Source organism: Mirounga leonina, unplaced genomic scaffold (assembly GCF_011800145.1).
Source record: "Mirounga leonina isolate KUSES-001 unplaced genomic scaffold, KU_Mleo_1.0 Mir_151, whole genome shotgun sequence".
Lineage (NCBI taxonomy): Eukaryota > Metazoa > Chordata > Mammalia > Carnivora > Phocidae > Mirounga > Mirounga leonina.
The window spans coordinates 7534826-7557033 of NW_023270377.1; the positions used below are offsets into that span (position 1 = coordinate 7534826).

Sequence of the window (22208 nt, forward strand, 5' to 3'; positions counted from 1 at the left end):
GCAAGTTCCTTTCTTTCTTTTTCTTTTTTTTTAAAGATTTTATTTGAGAGAGAGAGCACGTGTGCACAAGCAGGGGGAGGAGCAGGGAGGGGGAAGACGGAGGGGGAAAGAATCTCAAGCAGACTCCCCGCTGAGCATGGAGCCCAACACCAAGAGATCATGACCTGAGCCGAAACCAAGAGTCAGGTGCTTAACCAACTGAGCCACCCAGGCGCCCCATGGAGCAAGTTTTCTGACGACATTCTGAGCCTCTGGAGGCCAGTTTAGTCATTCCTCTGGATTTTATTACATGAACCAATATTCCCCCCTTCCTTTTTTTTTTTCTTTTCTTTAAATTGAGCAAGTTTGCAACAGGTTTCCCACACTTGCAACTGGAGGTATATTAGGAATGTTATAGCTGCAAGTAACAAAATGCTACTAACAATGACTTAAACAAATATGGCTATACTTTTTGCGCACAACAAGAATTCCAAAAGATGATGGCCTAGGACCGCTCACGCAGCTCAGCAATGTCATGCGCACACACAAATGCATGTAAAGGTCATGGCACCTGAATAAGGCCTGGATTGTACCAATGTCAATTCCTGGTTTAGATATTATACTAAAGTTAAGAGAGATGTTAGCACTGGTGGAACTGGGTGAAAGGTACACAGGGTCGCTACTATTTTTGCAACTACTTCTATAGTGGAATCTAAAATTATCTCAAAATTAAATGTTATTTATTTATTTTTTATTTTTTTAAGATTTTATTTATTTATTTATTAGAGAGCGAGCGAGAGAGAAACAGCATGAGAGAGGAGAGGGTCAGAGGGAGAAGCAGGCTCCCCGCTGAGCCGGGAGCCCGACATGGGACTCGATCCCAGGACCCTGGGATCATGACCTGAGCTGAAGGCAGTCGCTTAACCAACTGAGCCACCCAGGCGCCCTATTTATTTATTTTTTAAAGATTTTATTTATTTGACAGAGACACAGCGAGAGAGGGAACACAAGCAGGGGGGAGTGGGAGAGGGAGAAGCAGGCTTCCCGCAGAGCAGGGAGCCCGATGCAGAGCTCAATCCCAGGACCCCAGGACCATGACCTGAGCCGAAGGCAGACTGAGCCACCTAGGTGCCCCAAAATTAAATGTTTTTTATTTTTATTTTTATTTTTTTAATTTTTTTTTTAAGATTTTATTTATTTGCGAGAGAGACAATGAGAGACAGAGAGCATGAGAGGGAGGAGGGTCAGAGGGAGAAGCAGACTCCCCGCTGAGCAGGGAGCCCGATGTGGGACTCGATCCCGGGACTCCAGGATCATGACCTGAGCCGAAGGCAGTCGCTTACCCAACTGAGCCACCCAGGCGCCCTAAATGTTTTTTAAAGAAGATATGTAAGTGCTTGATAGGTCTGCATATGATTTCAGGGCTTCCTATCGCCCTGATGCTCATCTAGCTCCTAGGGGCTAGGAGGCTGGGGCAGCATTCACGGGTCCCCTGCCCTTCACAATTCCACATTTCAGCAGCATCACCAGGCCCTCCCTATTAAGCTGCTTCAATTTCTCAGTGAGATTGAGGACAGAACAAGACAGCTCACAGAGAGAGGCTAGCATACATGCAATTGTGTTCTATATTTCTGGAGGATGGGGAGGGCATGTGCATGCATATGTGCGTGCGCACACACACACACGCACACACACGCACACCCTTACTCTGGCAGCAACCTGGGACTCACAGTGCCACAATGACAGCCCTTGTCTAAGAGCTCCTGGGTGTCTCCTACCAGACAGAATTCATTTACCACTCTGGGACATACAGTCTTGGCCTTTCAAAAGTCATCTTCTTGTTCCAAACCCACCCATTTCAGATGAATAACTCGATTTGTATAGGAAATTAACCATCTTGACTGTTCTAAGTTCCCCGCAAGTCCATTGATGTCAACATCCCAGGACCCAGGCTTTGCCTTTGTTCAAAATAACACTGTTGAGCTTCAGGGTCCAACACCATTTCCTCAGCACCCTGGTGCACTGCTGCCCTCTGCTGGTAACTTCTAGGTAGTACTTAAAAATCGAAAAAAAGCAATGGTCCCAGCAGTGCAATGAGTCAGGGACAAGAATAAGAAAAGTCACAAAAGAAGAAACGCAATTGGATAATCAGCATATGAAAAGTATTAACCCTCACTGATAATTAAAGAAATGCAAACCACAACATCAAAGAGATACTATTCCCCCTGAATCAGATTGGCTCTAATGGAAAACAATGGCAACGTCTAATGCAGTCCAGGGCTTGTCACAAAACGAGGCAAACACAGAAAGTGCTCAAACCCAGCAGAGCACCCTCTGGAACCCACTAGGGCTCGGACATCCAGGCACCCTGTGGTGAAGCCCTGGCTTGCATCACTGGGAGGAGTGTAAGTCAGCAGACCCTTCAGTGGGAGCTTGGGTCTATGCAGAAATGACCTTAAAATTCCAACTACTCTGGGGTATCTGGGTGGCTCAGTTGGTTAAGAAGCGTCTGCCTTCAGCTCAGGTCCTGATCTTAGGGTCCTGGGATCAAGCCCCATGTCAGGCTCCATGCTCAGCGGGAGTCTGTTTCTCCCTCTCCCTCTGCCTTCCCCCAACTTGTGCATGTGCTCTCTCTCAAATAAATACATAAAAATCTTTTTTAAAATTCCAACTACTCTGAATCTCAAACGTTCCACCTCTAGGGATTTCTCCTAAAGAAGTTATCAGACACAGACAACTGAGCGAAGAAATTATAACCAGAAGCCAATCTTCAAACTGCCATGTTCTCAGGCAAAATGCCTTCATTCTTCTCCCAGAAGTCAAACAGGAAGCCATTTCAAAATTTAAAACTAAAAGAAAAAAAAATTAGAATGAAGCCTATGGTTCCTTGGAAGCTGACCTCCAAGAGGCTGTCTTCATTGCTTGAAACCTTTCCCCTCCTTTCTTTCCACACTCACAGCAATGGGGCCGGATTTTACCCATTTCACACCTTTATTGTCTATCTCCCCACAAGAACAAAAGCTCCATGAAGTCAGAGGTATCATCTGGTTCCTTCATGACGCTTAGAACATGCCTGACACACTGTAGACCAACAATACAGCTACAGCATGGAGGGACTGATCCAGGTGGATGAGACAACACCCCACCATCCCAAAATGCTAGATGAAGGTGACAACTGTCGAAGACAAAGGACTGATATCTGTGTTAGAGATCTGTAAACCTCCACATGAATAAGAATATTTTTTCACATAAATAAAATACTGGGAGTTCAGTTGTCCAATGACTGTACAAATTGATACACCTACATCATGGAATTCAAACTAGGGCACACCACTGTCCTTGCTGACATCTATTTCAGTTAGCTAATGCTGAGTAACAAGCTATCCCCAGCCTGAAGCTTAAATATTAGCAGCAGTTACAGGCAGTAACCAACATGTTAGTTCCAACTTAAGATTTTTTGACTTTACCATGGTGCAAAAACAAGACACATTTGGTGGAAACTGTACTTCAAATTTGGAATTTGGATCTTTTCCCAGGCTCGCCAGGTGCAGTACGATCCTCTCGTGATGCTGCAGCTCCCCGCCAGCCACACGATCAGGGGGGTCAACAACGGATACACGCAACCATTGTTTGTCACTTTCGGTATTAATGAATTACATGACATAGTCAACACTTTATTATAAAATGGGCTTTGCGTCAGATGATTTTGCCCCACTGTAGGCTAGTGTGAGTGTTCTCAGCATGTTTAAGGTGGGCTAGGCTAAGCTATGGTGTTTGATAGGTGTTTTAAATGCATTTCAATTTATATTTTCAACTTACAATGGGTTTATCAGGACACAACCTCATCATAAGTCAAGGAAGAGCTGACCTGTATTTTGCTCACCGGTCTGCAGTCTGTGAGGGTTTGGCAAGGAGAGCTTGTCTCTGCACCATTTGGTACCAGCCTCAAAGCTGGGCACTGGAATTACCTTAAGGCTTGCTCATTCTCAGGTAGCACTGTACTGTGAAGACTCTTTGGGCATCTGTCTCTCCCTTCTTCCCTCCCCCCTCCTGCCCCTGCCCCTCCAGGTGATCTCTCCAGCATGAGATCTCTCAGCAAAGCCAAGGGATTCCAAGGCATGCATCCCAAGAAAGAGCTTGGATTTTCATATGCTGAGTATCACCTTCCTAATCTAGCCTGTCATTCAGCATCACTCCTGCCACATTCTATTCAATATTCAAGGGGTGGGGGGATCAGGCTCTACCTTTTGTGGGAGGAGTATCAAAGAATTTGTAGACATACTTTAAAACCACTACAATATGGAAAGATGTTCACCATCTATTAAGGGAAAAGAACAAATTATAGAATAATATGAACAGCCTGGGAGAGCAAGAACCTCTTTGCTGTCTCTGCATTCTCAGTCCTGGAGCCTGAACCTGGCCACCCCCAGCCTCCCAGAGGTACAGCCATGCCTTAATTTCAGATGTAGCCGGAGTCAGATCTGGATATAAATCCCAGCTCTGGCACATAGTAACTCAGAGCTGTTTCCCCAGTAGTAAAACCAGTTACAATAGTACTTACCTTACAGCTCTTGTGAGGATCCAATGAGCCACCCATTAGAAGTGCTTAACCCAGCACACAGTAAGTGCTCGGGTGCTAGCGGCTCCCCCTGGACAAGCCTAGACCGGCGCAGGCCTCCACGCTGGGGGCCAAGATCCCGCTGACCGGTTGCTGGCAGTGACAGGATGCCAGTCCACGTCCACTAGCGCCCCACAACAGCGGAGTGTGGCTCCACCTTCTGGAGCTCCAGGCAACTGCAGCAGCCTGCCTCCGCCCACACCCGCACCAGGCTGCGCCTCTGCCGGGTCCCGTGGCCTTCCGGGCTGGAGAAGGCTTTCCTTCCACGGAGCACCATGGAGGCGTGAGAAGGGAGCACAGCCCCTGCTCTCAAGAAGCTCACAGTCTCGTAGGGGGGCAAATAAATTATAAAGGACTGTAATGCAGGAAATAGGTGGGAACACCGAAAAAGGTGTAGGGTACCAAATGGTGCGGCTGGGGGTTATCCCCGGCAATGCGAGCTTTCGTGGATGAGCGTTTGCCAGGTGGACAGGGGCAGGGGAGGCAAGAAACCCGGACGGAGCAAACTGCACGAACGTAAAGAGGTCCAGTGGTGCAGATGGCCATGGCGCTTTCTGAACCCCAGAAGCTCAGGAGACTGGAGCATATGCGGTGAGAAGTGGAGGGACCTGTGACAGGGTCTGAGTCCACGGCACGACAGGCTTCTCAAGACCAGACAGAAACCTGGACTTTGGGGGGGGGAAGCCACTGCAGTTTGAAAGATCACGAGGGAGGCATCGGGAGGCTGGACTGTTGGCAGGGGAGGCTGTTGCCGCACAGCAGGGAAGCACCGAGAGGCGGAAATTTATGTTCTCCCAAAAATGTGTTGAAGCCCTAACCCTAATGTGACCATACTTGGGGACAGGCTTTAAAGAGGTAATTAAGGTTAAATGAACTCATAAAAGTGGGGTCCTAATCCAGTATGACCGGAATCCTTGTAGGAAGAGACGGACACCAGGGATGCACACGCACAGAGGAAAGGCCATGTGAGGCCCCAGTGAGGTGACCATCTGCCAGCCCAGGAGAGAGGCCTCAGGAGACATCAAGTTTGCTAACACCTTGATCTTGGACTTCCAGCCTCCAGAACTGTGAGGAAATAAACTTCTTTTGTTTAAGCCCCTAGTCTGTGGTATTTTGTTATGCCAGCCATTTACTATCTGAGTAGAGCTGGAAAACATGTAGAGATGCCCACCTCAGCTGCTGACTACACAGGTTGGCAGAATGAGTGGAGAGAGATTTGGGTATTATGAATAGAAGTGGAACCATGAGAGTGAATCACAGAACCTATGGAGAATGTATAGAAATAAAATAAGAAGGTCACCATAGGGGCACCTGGGTTGGCTCAGCTGGTTAAATGTCTGCCTTCAGCTCAGGTCATGATCCCAGGGTCCTCGGATTGAGTACTGCATCAGGCTCCCTGCTCAGTGGGGAGCCTACTTCTCCCCCTCTCTCACCCCCTCCTCCCTGCTACTGCACTCTCACTCTCTCTCTCTCTCTCTCTAGCTCTCTAGCTCTCTCTCAAATAAATAAAATCTTGAAAGGAAAAAAAAAGGTCATGATGGAACCCTAGCAAATGCCTACTACTAAGACTCTAAAGGAAGAGATGCCCCTGAAGAAATTTTAGAAGAGGCAGGGGAACACAAGGCGAATCTAGAGATTGGGACCATGAAAACTAAAATAACACTTAAATAAGTGGGCTCAACAGTGCCAACTATAACATAAAGATGAAGGCAGATAGGGGTGCCTGGGAGGCAGTCAGGTAAGCGTCAGACTCTTGATTTCGGCTCAGATCATATTTAGGTGTGAGAAAGGAAGTAGAGACAGAAAGGGTAGACAACGCTAGAGCTTGATTGTAAAAAAGAGGGAAAAGGTGGTGGCTCTGGACATCAGGTTCAGGGAGAGTTAAAGTACACAATTTCTTATCACACGCAGCAGTTAGTGGGGAGCGACAGAGGCAGAAAACTCTGGGGACAGGAGACGCAGATCGACATGGCACAGTTGACGAATTACTCACACAGAAGGGATACCTTTTCCACTTCGAAAGGAACAAAGCAGGTAAGGCTGGAAGCAGATGATTCCGTAGGTGGAGAAAACCTAGTGTTCTTTTCACTACGAAGCAGGAAATCCAGTCATCGCCGAGTGAGGGATGAGGCATACCGCTTTGAGAGAACAGTGAAACTAGACCAGCTGTAGGCGGTGAGCACACACTACCTCGGGGCAGACGATGGGATGGCCCAACAGCTCTGAGGACCCGGTTGGGTTTAGAGACAACAGATACAAGAGACATATAGTGGCACCACCCTGCAGTCGTGGGCCTTCTCCAGCAGCAATAGGAGGTGCTGGAGGAGTTCCCAATCTCTCTTGGTTTTCCTTGTTTCTCTGCCCATTCTAAAATTTCTCTAGGGGTGAGGGGCACCTGACTGGCTCAGCTGGTAGAGCACACGACTTGATCTCAGGGTGATGAGGTCAAGCCCCACATTGGGCATGGAGCCTACTTAATAAAATAAATTAAAAAAAAAAACAACAACAAAAAGAATTATGGGGCGCCTGGGTGGCTCAGTCAGTTGAGTGTCTGACTCTTGATTTCAGCTCAGGTCAGGATCTCATGGTAGTGGGATCGAGCCCCGCATTGGGCTCCAAGCTCAGCGGGGAGTCTGCTTGGGATCCTCTCTCCCTCTCTCTCAAATACATCTTTAAAAATAGATAAATAAAAATAAAATTTCTTCAGGGGCATCTCTCTTCTTTTAGAGTCAAGCTGGAGGTGTTTGCCAGAGTTCCATTGTGACCTTCCTATACTACTTATGTATGTTCTCCACAGGTTCTATAATTCACTCCCACGGTTCCACGCCATTTCCTGTGAAACTGAAAATCTGGAAAGGCAAGTAACTAGATGAATCTCTGACTAGGGAAAAGCAATGAAAGGACAGGCATAAATGACCCCAAAAAGAGTTGGGCCACACCCTATCTTACCCTTCTCCATCACTTACTTCCTTGTTTTATCCTGAACTAAGAACAACAGTTCTCGGGCGCCTGGGTGGCTCAGTCGTTAAGCATCTGCCTTCGGCTCAGGTCATGATCCCAGGGTCCTGGGATCGAGTCCCACATCGGGCTCCCTGCTCAGCGGGAAGCCTGCTTCTCCCTCTCCCACTCCCCCTGCTTGTGTTCCTGTTCTTGCTGTCTCTCTCTCTCATATAAATAAATAAAATCTTAAAAAAAAAAAAAAAAAAAAAAAGAACAACAGTTCTCATCCCAAAAAAACATTCCCTTTTTATAATGAACACCTTTACTGTCCTGAGGTCAAGTCATAGCTAACCTGCCTAACAGACATAAGTTTAAAAGATCCATTTAATATCCTCAGGGTAATGTAATGGAGATGCAAAGTGAAATTTATACTAAAAAATAGATTTCAATCTGTAAGTCTCAAGCATAACTACAAGAAAAGACTTACTGAAGCGATCAGATGCTCATGGCTGTATGCAGAATCCCCAGGAAGACACAGGTACGATCACAGAATGATCAAAGCATGCTATTACTTGAAACTCAAGTACATATATGACAGCCCTCAGGTCCAGTACAAATCAATCAGTTGCTGCATTTCAAAAAAGTGTTTGAAGTCTCAGGCTGTTAGAATAATGACTCTAAGAACTGGAACGTGATTTGGTTTCCAGCAACCCGGCTCTGACTACCTTCCTAATGTTACCCAAGTAGGAACCAGGATGATTCTCATTTGGACAGACAGTAAAGACCAGAGGACTTCAGAAAGCAAACAGCTTAAAGAAGGTGGCTAGAGGCACTGCTCCCTAGCTAATGCTGCTTAATGCTGCAGTGTCTCCTTCCTAAGATGCTGCCCTATTGATGAGGACCCCTCTTCTGAACACTGGAAGTAAAACACCTGTGCATATTTCAGACAGCCCAGCCGTCAGAACATGGAGCCTGACATGGCAGATGGGGAACCCAACAGAGCAATGAACATCCCAGCTGTTCCCACAATTCCTAGAGCCCCAGCCCCATCCACCCTGATTCCTTACAAAGTGGCTAAGTGGGTTTGGGGAGCAGAGACTGTGGTGTGTTGGGTGTCAGTTAAAAGCAAGATGAGCCCTCAGAGGAACAAGCAGGTAAAAGGATGCCAAAGGTCCGTCTGGGGAGCAGACTAACTTTAGTATATGTGCTGCTTAAGCGAGCACGTGGGGAGCCGACTCTAAACTAGACTGTAACACAGAGAAGATGGCAGGATGTACGAGCCGGGAGACCTAGGAGTCTGTTTGCACTTGCAGTGAGAGTACTTTGAGTCTCTGAGTCCCCTTTTCTCATACATAAAGCAAGAACTGTAGTAATACTTACCCTTACAGCCTGAGGAGATTGTTTGAGTGGATGGGATTCAGTGGCTTATTATACATGAAGACACTTTATAGAGCACTTCACAAATGTGTTCTTAGTACTGCTATTACTATTTTTAAGGAAGCAAGCAGCAGAACCATAAAGAAGATGAACCTAAAGCTCCTCAGGGCCCTGGGGCAGTCAAACAAATGGTCACACATTTCACACAAGTCAAGCCAGGCTTCCTAGTCTGCTCCCCGGTGCGAAAGATAAGGATGAAAAACCACTTGCCAAGAGTGAGAGTGCCTGTTTTAGGTCTAGAAAGTATAGCTGTAAAAACCTACAAGGCTGGGAGGTGTTTTTGAGAAATAGATAATGTTTCCAAAAATTTCCTCAAAGTGTATTCCACTGGATAGTGGATAGTTCCACAAGAAGAATTTGGTGGTGAAATCAGTGTGGGAATAGGCTTCCTCACCCAGGCCTTTTCTGAGACCTTAAAATGAATTTCCAATGAGGATGTGGGATGTAGGATGTGTGAAATTTATTTAACAACAGAACCCCTTTTCCACAGAGCATCTGTCAAGGGGTTTCATGAAACATAATTTGGGAATTAAACTCTCCAGGTGGGCATAAGGTTATATGGGCACACGGACCCGGTGAAAAGGGAAACAATACTTTGTTGACATTCAATCCACAGTCAACACCTGCTGGAGAGTCTGGAAAAAGGAGAAACCCGTTTTTTATCCATGGAACAGAAAGAGTGTCACATTTTCCCTGAACCACCCTAATCCCAGACCCTCCAGATCCACCAGCTACACAACCCCGCACTCCACAGTCACATACATTAAATCTACACTTTTATTTCTTGTTCTAAAATGTGCTTTTTCTCTCATTGAACTTTAATATCAGTCCAGGACCTCCACCTCCCCTTAAAAAAAAACAACAACACACACACACAAACACACACACCACCCTCCAACCAGGTGAAAAATCACCGGCGATTAGTTTAACAAATATTGACACGAGGGGGAAAAAAAGCATGTTGAAATGTATTAGAATCAGAACCTGTACAAAAAAAAAAAAAAAATTAAAATATAACCTGAAACTGTTCAAGTTCAGAAAGGCTAGTCAAGTCCTTTTCTCTTGCCAGGAGAATGCCATCATCAGAGGGCTCTGGGTCATCAGCCAAGGAGGGGTGGAAAGAGAGAGACAGAAGCAGCAGCAGGTCCTTCAGCAGACAGAGGGCCCCCAGCACGACCGGCCCCAGCGTAGACACCGCCGGGAGGGATAAAGGGTCTCGGGAGAGCAAGTGTCGGCAGACAGTTCTGGGCGGCAGCTGGGGCCTTCGCACTGACAACCAGGCTGAGGAGTCAAGGGGGCAGCAGGGCGGGAAGCGTGGCCAGCAAAGAACACCAAACCGGAAGAAACTTCTGCCACCCAGCAGACCCGCAGCACCCTCCACTGGTGCTCAGATACCAGAGGTTAGTCAACCCAGTGCTCCCGACTAATGAGAGATTGGAGCTGGGCTTAAGAGGCTGAAAACCCGCAGGTTTAGTAAACATAGCCCAGCATCACATCCCTCCGTGGCCTGATCGGAGCTGCCAACAAGGGATAAGGCAGGAGAGGGAAAACAAAGCATTTGATACCTGGCTAGAGACCACCTGCACCCATGTGGGTACTGTGGAACATGGGGCTGGAGGAGGCAGACCCTCCTCCTCACTCAGAGAGGAGCCTCCTTCGCAGTCATCCTGCGGGCCGGCTAAAGCTGCCTCCGGCTTAGGACCAGCCTGACAAAAATGACACAGAGCAAAAGAAAAACTGGGAGGGAGACAAGCCCTTAAACAAAGACAAGAACCTCCTGGAGGGAAGCTGGGCAGTGTCTGACCCTGTTGGGATGGCATCAGTGGAGCCCCTGAGTCTGAAGGAACAACTGGGGGAGGAGAAAGTGGGGGAGAAAGGATTAACGGTTCTTCTGGAACAGTACCAACAGGGTGGGAGGCGCTGGTGAGGGGACGGGCAGGTCTGGAACTCACGGAAGGTAGAGAGGGGAGGAAATAGGCCCTTGGTGTCCCCTCCCCACCTGACCCAGGCCTGGTGAGTACCAGCTGCCCCAGCCGGCCCTAGTGGCGGCTGGAGACCAGACCTTTCACTTTGGACATCTTCTTGGTGGGCTGCCTCTGCTCAGCGTGAGGGGGACACTCCCGTTCCGCCAGTTGTTGCTCCATCTCCTGAGCCGAGGAGGCGGCAGTGGCTTTGAGTGTCTTCTTAATGTTGGTGACCTAGAGGGAGACACAGAATTAGTGTGCTGCCAGTGCAGCCTCTAAGTGCCAAAAACTCATCGAAACTTGTTCTCACTGTACTGGGGGCCATCCAGGGAAGAAACCAGACACCTCGGCAAGAAAATCTGAGATTATCTTGAGAAAGCCAGCTGAGGAGAAGCAAGCTGGGGCTACTCGTAGACAACACATGGAAATAAGTCAAGCAAAAAATGGAACTAACGCTTCCTTGGTTGAAAAGAGGGAATAAGCCAGTGGAAGTGGACCATCTGGCAAAGAGGTACAACACAGCAGGTGAAAGAAAGGACTGGTTAAAATGGCCTTAGAAACAAAAAGGGGGTCCTAAGAACACTACAGTCAGTTACCACTGTTCACGTATGAAACTAAAAATGTTTTCACAGGAACTTTGGGAATACAGCTGCATGAGCCTTCCCGACTAAACAACTAGAGGATGAACGTCAGCCAACCAAGTGACAAATGACGAAAACATAGTATCAGGACTGGCAAAACACGATTACACCGGTTTTCAGCACATGTTTCTTTTTTCTTTTTTTTTGAAGATTTTATTTATTTATTTGACAGAGAGATAGACAGAGCCAGAGAGCACAGCAGGGGGAATGGCAGAGGGAGAGGGAGAAGAAGGCTCTGCATTGAGCAGGGAGCCCGATGTGGGGCTCGACCCCAGGCCCCTGAGATCATGACCTGAGCCGAAGGCAGACGCTTAACCATCTGAGCCACCCAGGCGCCCCACAGCACACATTTCTTTACTTAACAAAGGAGGGCTCAAAATTACTTAAGCAACTTCTGAACTTTTTCCACATCAAAACACACATCCTTGGTATCATCTGTGTACTGTTATTATGAATGTTTGACAATTTTTTGCTTTTCACTTACGTCCAGTGCTGCTACGAACAGTCTTCTATGTTTACCTGTTCGGACTTCTGTGAACAGCACTGGAAGACATATTCTTAGAAGTGAGCTCTCCAGATCAAAGGGTTGGCACATTTTACATTTTTAACAACTATTGCTATCTTGCCTTTTGAAAAGAGATTATACCATCTTGTACTTCTACCAACTGTGCCCTCCTGTGCCTGTTTATATACGCATTCCCCAACACCAGTCCTAAAGGATCTTTTATGCTTTTACCCCTCAGCCAGCTGAGAGGAAGGAAAAGGGGAGGAAAAGCACTGGAAAGAATAAGAGGAGATAAGGGTGACCCTAGTTTGATGACCCCCGTGTTCTCTGGGAAGCAGGCAGCATTTTCTATAAAGAAGGGAGCTGTCAGGGGCAAAAGTTCTCAGCAGTCAGAATTTCAGGAGCTTGAGTAAGAGGCAGTCCTAACACAGAGAAGAAACAATGCTGTGTCTAAGGCCAATACCAGGCTCCTGGAAGAGATCTATCATCTGCAGAATGAGCCTTGGCTGGATTAAAGCTCCTTTATTTCGGTTTTTGTTGTTGTTTTGCGATGTAGAAACAGCCATGCCCTAAACTGCTGTCACCTCAATCAACACTACAACCTTCCTGAAAGGAGCATCAAAAGAGGACAGCGGGCTGGGACAGTGAATACAGAGGGCATCCTAAGTCAAGTGTGGCTTCACCCAGTGTCCTGCCAGCCCAAGACATGCCATCTCAGGGCGCCTGCGTGGCTCAGTCGGGTGAACGTCTGCCTTCGGCTGAGGTCATGATCTCAGGATCCTGCTCAGCAGGGAATCTGCTTCCCCCTCTCCCTCTGCCCCTTTGTTCTTGGTAGATTTGTTTTCTTTTCAAATCAACAAACAGCTTTCTATGTACCTTTTGTTGGGGAATGATCAGCATCCTATACTAAGTACCCTGATTATACATTTACTGAATGGAAAACGGACAAGGCTCTGCGTTTTGACCATGCTCCCTCTTGTCTCATAATGGTCTGTTCCAGGTTTTCTAGAAGACTGTTAAGACAGTAGATTGTTTGGGGTTTTTTTTAAGATTTTATTTATTTATTTGAGAGAGCGAGAATGAGAGAGAGAGCACATGAGAGGGGGGAGGGTCAGAGGGAGAAGGAGACTCCCCACTGAGCAGGGAGCCTGATGCAGGACTCGATCCCGGGACTCCAGGATCATAACCTGAGCCGAAGGCAGTCGCCTTACCAACTGAGCCACCCAGGCGCCCCAAGACAGTAGATTGTTTTAATTGGTGGTGGAGGTGGCCTTGGTCTTTTCCTCAAATTTCTTTCTCTCAAATTTAATCAAATTATTACCGCCACCTGGTGGCAGCATCAGGCTCTGCCAGCAGAGTAACCACAGCTGTGGTTTTCCAAAAGTAGGCCTCTGATAACAAATCCATGTGCACTGGCTCTCTTTCTTTGTAATAACCATAATTTAAGAGCCCACACTGTTCTCTAAGTATTGGTCATGCCTCACCATTAGTCAGTGCCTTCTTTCATCAGATGCCATTTGTCACGGAAATAAACTTGAACCATTCAAAATTCTGAAATTAACATCATTCATTTTTGCTAGTGAGCACAATCCAAGCCCCCCACCTACCACACAATTAGCAACAGTCTGGGCACAGTGGGGCCTCCAGCAGTGATCAGGCTCCTCTCCGGCTACCCATCAGGTTAAAGATGGTTTGCTTTACACAGGCTACCCCAGCTCAGTGGGCGCGTTTCACCCCCAAACTTCATTTGTTTCCACAGTTTAATTTATAGGAAAGAATCAATGGATAAGAGAGAGTGGTCGGCCCTTCCTACTTTGCTCAGACATCAATCCCAGGCTCAGAGAAGAAGCCACAATATCCAAGACGAGGATTACACAGCTTCTTAGAGAAGCAGCAGGCTTACTGTCCTAAATGTATTTGTCATTTAGCTAATTAGCTAAATTTTAGCTAGTGCTAAATTAAATGTAGTTCAAACTTCTTTGGCTAGAAGTAGGGTTAAAAATTAAACAATGCACTGAACATTCACAGACTTGTTATATACATATATGTATGTAGGGATGTGTGTATATCCAAAATAAATGTGTTCTAGTTCATGAAAAGTGGAGTTCAGCAATCCACAGACACAGAAATATTCAGTACAACAAACAATTTGAGCACCTACTATGGGTTAGGGATGTGACAAGGAGCTGGTCTTACAAAGACACTTAAGACAGGTTTAATTCTCAAGGAGTACATATAACAGAGTAATGGAAATCCTCAAATTTCACAAATCCCCCTTTGAAAGGCACATCTACTTTTCTTTTGTTTCTTAAGAATGTTAACTCTGGGTCCCATTCTGCCATATTCCTGGACACACGACTTAGAAAACTCATTAAATACCATGAACACTTCAAGCTCCATCACACTAGGAAAGGACTTCCAATGCTACAGTTTTTAGCTTATGGCTAAATTAAACCCGAAGGCTACAACCTGTGTTTTGAGAGGCTAATCGTGTCCGGAACAACCGGGTGTCACTAAAACCATAACAACACACTTTCTTCACTTGCACTTCATCTGCCAAATGTTTCCCCTTCCTTCCTTTTTCAACATGAAATCTATCATACATGTTAAAAGATTACAACATACATGTGTAGCTTAAAGAATAAAATGCACACAGTGCACCTACCACACAGCTTCAGAAGCAGAGCAGAACCAGGGCCTTGAATCCCTGCCCCACTGCAACGCCCCCACCCTTTCACCCATCTTCAAGACCCACCCCCAAACTCGTTTCTTTTGCTCTACAGCTGCACAGTACATGTATACCGTGGAATGACAACATTCTCCGCTCTCCGAGCCCGCTCACCCTCCGGCAACCAGGAATCAGAAAGGAGACAGAGAGCATGAAAAGTAAGGACCACATCACCCGCATCTGTACCCCGCTAGCCCAGTGCCTATTAGCGGCTGTTGCACCTACACCAAGAAAATGAAGGAGCAAACAGGGAGACCCTGGAGCAGGTAACAGACATCCTCCTCCTTACCTCTGCCTCTACCTGCTGCTGAGTTCGGCTGTGGTTCTCCTTGTACTGGTTGGCTCGCAGAACTTGCTGCTCGATGCCTAGCAGAACCGCTTCGCAGCCATCGCACCTACAACGGAGATAACCAGCCCTGAGCCACAGAAAGGCCTGGGAGCTCTCCTCCGGCCTCCAAAACTTCTGTCCCCAACACCCGATAGGGACTTCCTTTAACACCCTGTCTGCCAAGGAAGGCTCTTGCCCTTCACTCCTTCCAAGACCAGTGTTTCTGAATATGTAACACAGGGCACCTGGAGACAAACATGGAGGATGTGGGATAGTTTCCTAGAACACAGCTTGAATGTCAACCTTTGTATCCCATGGGAAAGTTTCACAGAATGTACCCCCAAGGGAATTAGGACAGACTTTACAGGTGGCACGGATTCACCACTTTTCTCAACGGAAAAATGATTTTCTAAAAGCATCCTATTTTTTTTAAGATTTTTAAAAATTTATTTGACAGAGAGAGAGAGCACAAGCAGGGGAAGCAGCAGAGGGAGAGGAAGAAGCAGGCTCCCCACTAAGCAGGAAGCCCAATGCAGGGATTGATCCAAGGACCCCGGGATCATGACCTGAGCCAAAGGCAGACGCTTAACCAACTGAGCCACCCAGGAGCCCCTAAAAGCATCCTATTTTAAAAACTGCCCCTTTTCTCAGAAGTTTGTTACTTCCAGGACGCCTGGGTGGCTCAGTCAGCTGAGCATCCGGCTCTTGATTTATTTTTTTTAGATTTAATTTATTTATTTGAGACAGAGAGAGAGCACAAGCGGGGAGGAGGGTCAGAGGGAGAGGGAAAAGCAGACCCCCTGCTGAGCAGGGAGCCCAATGCAGGGCTCGATCCCAAGACCCTGAGATCATGACCTGAGCCAAAGGCAGACACTTAACCGGCTGTGCCACTCAGGCGCCCCCTCCGGCTGTTGATTTAGGCTCAGGTCATGATCTGAGGTCCTGGGATTGAGCCCTGCATGGGGCTCCATGCTCAATGCAGTCTGTTTGTCCCTCTACCTCTGCTCCTCCCCCTGCTCACACACACTTAATAAATAAAATCTTAAAAAAAAAGTTTGTTACTTCCTAATTGCCATCCCTCTCATTATTTCATTTCCCCACTTTTTATTTTGAAAATGTTAAAACCTAAAAAAAGTTGAAAGGATAGTACAATGAATACACATTTACCCTCCACCTTAAAGTAAGTAATTGCGAACATTCTGTCGTATTTGGAGTACTGCTCTACCCAACAATTTTGTTTCAAATCTAACTCCAGTGCCTCAACACAAGCTTTAAGAATCTGTACTAGTAAACATCCTGGGATCGGGTTAGGATGGCACCTCTGGGTGGAAACACAGTGAAGCCAGACTCTGGGCATGAAAACAGCATAAGTCATCTCAAAGATGGAGTAAGGCAGCCGACACAGTAGGACTGGAGGCCTAGGTTTGTGTGCCAGGGCACTTTCACGTGAGGGGTGTTTTCTAAGTTTATTTCCTATTTATTCTGATTGAACACTTTTAAATTTTTTGAAAGTTCCTGCCTGTGTCAGATGTTGTAAAGGGAAGGTGTTTGAGGCCATACTTGGGATAGAACCTGGGGTAAGGGGTGGACAGCACATGCCCTGGGGTCCAATAGTAGCTGAAGTGAGGGAAACTTGGCGGGGTCTGGACAGGGGGTCAGGGAGTCAAAGCTGGGCTACTCATGCCTGAAATGTTTCAGTCTATTTTAAAGAAGACAATTTCCCTAACCCTCTGTACAAAGCTTGCCCGCTCTGCTTCATGATTTCCAACAACACCACATGCCTGCCTGGGAACATGCTCTCCTCACCTCCAACTCTCACTAACCCAGCCCTCCTTCAAAACTCAGCTAAAATCTCTTCTCCAACTAGGCCCATCTGGCTTTATAAGCTCCAAATCATTTTAATAACTCCGTAACAAATCCTTGCAGAATGTCCAAAGCTCTTGCAAACATCAAATTCCATTAAAATAGAGAACATGCAAAAAAACAAAAATAAAACAGAGAACATGCAAATGTCCCACTTTCTTTTTTTTTTTTTTTTAAGATTTTATTTATTTATTTGACAGAGAGAGACACAGCGAGAGAGGGAACACAAGCAGGGGGAGTGGGAGAGGGAGAAGCAGGCTCCCCACTGAGCAGGGAGCCCAACACGGGGCTTGATCCCAGGACCCCAGGATCATGACCTGAGCCGAAGGCAGACGCTTAACGACTGAGCCATCCAGGCGCCCCACAAATGTCCCACTTCTTTTTATATACCAGAATATGGTTATCAAACAGTCTGTGTGTGCGTCTGTGTTCCAACTTAGAATAACCCACTCCTTCTCTTCACTATTCCTCACAATGTTTTACCCACACTAGCCCAAAGTTACTGAGGCTGAACATGAGTTCTTGTATCCACAGAATCTGATCAACACTAACTTCCTGAGCTTGGTCAAACTCGGAGGCTGAGTTTGCAAAGCACTGGATCCATGTCACATGGCTAGGCTCCAGAGGCTCCACCTGCCAAGCCTGCTATTAAACAGCCCCCCTGCTGCAGCAGGATGAGAACTATCTTACAACTAAGGCCCTGGGAGGCCTGCAGGGATTCCTGTTGCCACACAGCTCTGGTCACAAATGCAGCCCCACTCCCTGGCTTACTGTCCTAAGGCTCCAGCTCCCAAGCAGCCCCAGCTGATACTGGGAGACAACATTTCCCGAAGCAGAGGCACAGAGGGCACGCCATATGTCCCCCTCCCTAACGAGAGGGGACCCCTCCTTCTTTCAGTCTCACCATTCATGCAAGGTCTTGACAATATTATTGATATCCTTCTTTCGGATGTCACGGCCAATGCAGAAATCCACTTCCAGCAGCTGGTTTCGCTGGTCCAGCTTCCCCTGGATGATGTCAGTGTACACAGCCTCAATGATGAGGTCTTCCAGTTCCCGGAGATTCCTCATCTCCAGGTCCTTCAGCAGCACGGAGTAGGGGATACACTGCAGATAAAGCCAAGTGATATTTACAAAAACCACTGACAAGCGCTAAAGAAAATGCAGGTGTACACCTGTCTCAAGGGTTTGGGAAATGCAGTCTGGTGGTAATTATTAATAACTATGGCAACAAGACATAGATAAATGTGAGCTGTGAGACCTTTGGGATTGAAACAAGACCCACAGCATCTAGGAATGCATTCTCCTAGATTCTCTACCTCCTGGACTTCACCCAGCCTTTAGCTTTGATGTTGTGAGGCACTCTTAGTGTCCCAGAAGAGAAAGGGAAATACTCAGTGTGTACCACTCTACCACTTTCTGGAAGCTTGCAGACTTGACATAAAATGCCAGACCATAAAACTCCCACACAATTTCAGACACTGAAGAGAACCGGCTGCCTGCCCAGGAGAGCACAAGCAAAAAAATTTGCAGGCTAACATATCTATGTACAGGTGGCCAGTGGGTACTGCCAACTCAGGGGTCATCCTGAAGTTTACATCTGTTTTCTCAGACTCTTACAATCAATGTCAATTCCCCAACAGCAGTCCCTTATTGGGCTATACCAACACTTTACATTTACCCAAGACAACTCTATATCTAAATATCTAGTTTTCTGGACATATCACTACTAGTTTGGAGGTTAATACAGCAATCAAATCTCAAAAACAGACAGGACAAAGAGGTATACAAACAAGAGAATAACAGCAAACATACCTAGAGGGGTTTTCTATGACTAAAGGTCTGAAACTCAGGGATATAGATGGGCTTATAATGACAGATTGCAGAAATAAGGAAAAAAGTTACTCCTACTCTTTGCTACATTGGGAAGTCCATGATCAGGCCAAAAAAAAAAAAAAAAGGGTCAAGTCCTCATTTCCTAAGAAAACAGACCTCCCACCCGAAATGCCAGGCTGAGAATCAGAAATTTGTTATTAGACCAAGGGAAAATGATCTCAGCAACTGAAATGGCAATGCAAGAACAAATCTACATCTCTCAAGCTCAGTCACAGAGGGGAAATGCAAAGGGCAAACCTCTTCCAGTGGCAAAGCCCCACAAAAACTTAGACAGCTTTGCTGGGATTGGGCAGAGAGCCAAAATCAACTGTAAATTAACCAAATCTGGATCTTCTTTGTTAATGGCTACGAGAAGCTGGCTGCAAGGCCTCTTCTAAATGGAGTGGGGCAGAGAACTAAGAGATATGCTGGAGTGGTTATCTTACAGAAGCTGAGCGTCTAAAGAGAGCATGTAAGGCAAAAATCTTTATTAAGATAATTAAGCTTGACAATCCCCAGAAGAAGGCAGCATATTAAAAATCTAGCTCTCAGTAAGTCCAATAGAGCAAGTGTTTCCTCCAGCACTGGCACAGTTCACTGTGCACTAAGCAACAGATGAAGTGGTTAACTTGCCTTGAGATGCAAAGTTTTCCCATCTGAAAAACTACCTATCTTGAAACAGTAGTCTCCCTTTGGTACAGCAAAATGCTCACACCAAGTGAGTCACTGCAGCATGCCAGAACTGAGAGCTGCTGATTCACAAGGTCTCCTGGGCATACCTTTCCTGAATGAAATGGTGAATAATTATCTACACTATTTTAATGGTTATCTTTATCTCTGTTGTGCTTTGCCAAGCCAATTTTATGCATTCATGGTATGACTACTATGCACAGCTGGGAGCTCGGGCACCGACACCAGTGAGGAGCAAGACAGGAAGAGGTTCGGCACTGTACCTTCATTCTTGACGCCAAGCTCACGATGGTAAGGTGTTTCAGCTTGTTCTGTTGAGCTGTGCTCAGTTCTGGCAGGCTCTCCTTGTTGGCTGCTCAGTCCCACCCACCACAAAAATCAAGACACAAAATAAAATTAGAATTTCTTTATGGAATAAGCTCACCAACTCCCCACACCGAATCTACTATTGATTCACTGTCATGACTCTGCATTTATTCATGAGGCAAATGTTCCATGAGCACCTCCTGTCTTCTCTGGAAGACCATGTGCTCCTGAAAAGCCAGGCATGAATGCACAAAATGGTAAGACAATCATCTTAATGGAATACTATCTGTGCCCTGTGTGACATTAAACCAAGGTCAGCATGTCTTCACTGGGAATCTGTTATGTGCAATGCACTGTCTTAAGTGATTCAGGGAAGTCAAGGATAGATAAGATGGGGGCACCTGGGTGACTCAGTTCTTAAGCATCTGCCTTCGGCTCAGGTCATGGTCCCAGGGTCCTGGGATCGAGCCCTGCATGGGGCTCCCTGCTTGGCAGGAAGCCTGCTTCTCCCTCTCCCACTCCCCCTGCTTGTGTTCCCTCTCTCACTGTGTCTCTCTCTGTCAAGTAAATTAAAAAAAAAAAAAAAAAGGATAGATGAGATGGGCCTTGCCAGGGCAGCTGCACTGCACAACCCCAGGGATAATAACCACAGATTTGTGCAACTCGAGGGCCTTGGACTTGTCCTCAGTCTTACAACTGAGTATTCGACAGCTAGAGGTGCAAGACAGAACCACCAGAAGAAAGGTACAAACTACCAGGAGCAAGCAAGAGGCTGAGGAGGACGGGGGAGGCAGGAGAGAAAAGGAAAGAACTAGAGAAACGGAGAGAGCAAGTGAGCACGATCACCTTGGGAGGGACAGGAAAGTAAAAGAAAGATGGAGTTTGAGATGAGCCTTAAAGAATGGGCAAAATTTTAGTAATAACAGTAATGATAACAAGAGCAGTGGCAGCAGCCGCAGGGCACATGCACATACACACCCCATCAGTCCTCACGACAACCTCGAAAGATAGACCCAAAGGCCTTCAATTCCTTATCCTGGATTCCAAAAAGGTGAATCCAAGCTGACTTTTTTCCTTGGGCATGCTGCTGAAATTTATCTGGTGGCAATTCCTGACCTCAACTGAAGCAGGCTATTAATTCCACTTGTTGTACAACTTCATTTGTTTTGCTGCAAAACTGTGGATGTGTTTTCACTACAGGTGCTGCCCACATCTTGGAGGTATTACATAAAATGGCATATGCATCATATTACCTCTTCAGAGTCCCCAAAATTCTAAATTCTGAAGCATCTAGCCCAAGGAGTGCAGGTAAAGGATTGTGGACCTCTATTATTACTCCCATCTGATTAATTTGCCAAAGGACACACATGTAGTGGAAGTGGAGCTAGAATATAATTCAGGCAGTCTGGTTCCAGAGTCTGTGCAATGCTGTCCCTTTAGTGAGGATGGAAACAGAAGACACACTCACTGGAACAAAGCAAAGGTCAGAAAAAACATGTGGCAAACTGTCCAGATGACAGAGCACAGGGTAGGTTCAAGTGACCAGGAGAAAAGAAAGGGAAAAAGAAGCCTGGGATATAGTAGGAAAGGCCCTGGGTCATACCATTAAAGTAAACTCCAGGCCTTTGTCATACCAACAAAAACTAAGGAAGCCAAACAAAAATGGCTTGGGTGGAAGGTAAGTTAGTATTTAGACATGCATTCACCTCATTCCTGATACTTAAGATCCTAATACAAAATGATTCAAATAATCAGGGCCCCTGACTGGCTCAGTCAGTGAAACATGTGACACTTGATCTTGGGGTCGTGAGTTCAAGCCCCATGTTGGATGTGGAGATTACTTAAAAATAAAATCTTTAAAAAAAAAAAAAAAGAAAAGAAAGAAAGAGTCAAATGACCTACAAAACAGAATGGGCTGAATATGGAGTTTTAGATTACAGAATGTTAAAAATGACTACAAAGATGTAAAACATGGATAAATGCCTATGAAATAAGTGAGAGAAGATACAATATCATATACATAACTGAATGACACCTACTTAATAACAAACACAAAGGGGAAAAGTCCAGCAACATAATGCTGTTAAGTAGTTTAATAGTGATATAACTATGAGTGACTTTGTGTCCTATTTTCCAAATTTTCATCAATATAGTGACATTGTTCTGATAACATTTAAAACACTTAAGTACTGGGGCGCCTGGGTGGCTCAGTCGTTAAGCATCTGCCTTCGGCTCAGGTCATGATCCCAGGGTCCTGGGATCAAGCCCCGCATCAGGCTCCCTGCTCGGCGGGAAGCCTGCTTCTCCCTCTCCCACTCCCCCTGCTGTATTCCC

The 22208-nt window shown here is 46.3% G+C and overlaps 1 protein-coding gene across 5 annotated transcripts in view; it reads right to left on the bottom strand.

Moving 5' to 3' along the window:
- Positions 1 to 9423: 9423 nt before the first annotated feature.
- The window catches only part of COPS7B (COP9 signalosome subunit 7B), a 25989-nt gene continuing 13204 nt past the window's right edge, over positions 9424 to 22208 (bottom strand). For 4 of the 5 annotated variants that reach the window (XM_035006882.1, XM_035006881.1, XM_035006879.1 and 1 more), the window contains 4 exons: positions 19832 to 19920; positions 17908 to 18110; positions 15102 to 15207; positions 9424 to 11172 (listed from right to left, as the gene is read on the bottom strand). In XM_035006882.1, coding sequence (XP_034862773.1) covers positions 11014 to 11172; positions 15102 to 15207; positions 17908 to 18110; positions 19832 to 19920 — 557 coding nt within the window. In that variant the 3' untranslated portion in view covers positions 9424 to 11013. The remainder of the gene's footprint in view (positions 11173 to 15101; positions 15208 to 17907; positions 18111 to 19831; positions 19921 to 22208) is intronic. The other variant, XM_035006883.1, reaches the window with a different exon arrangement.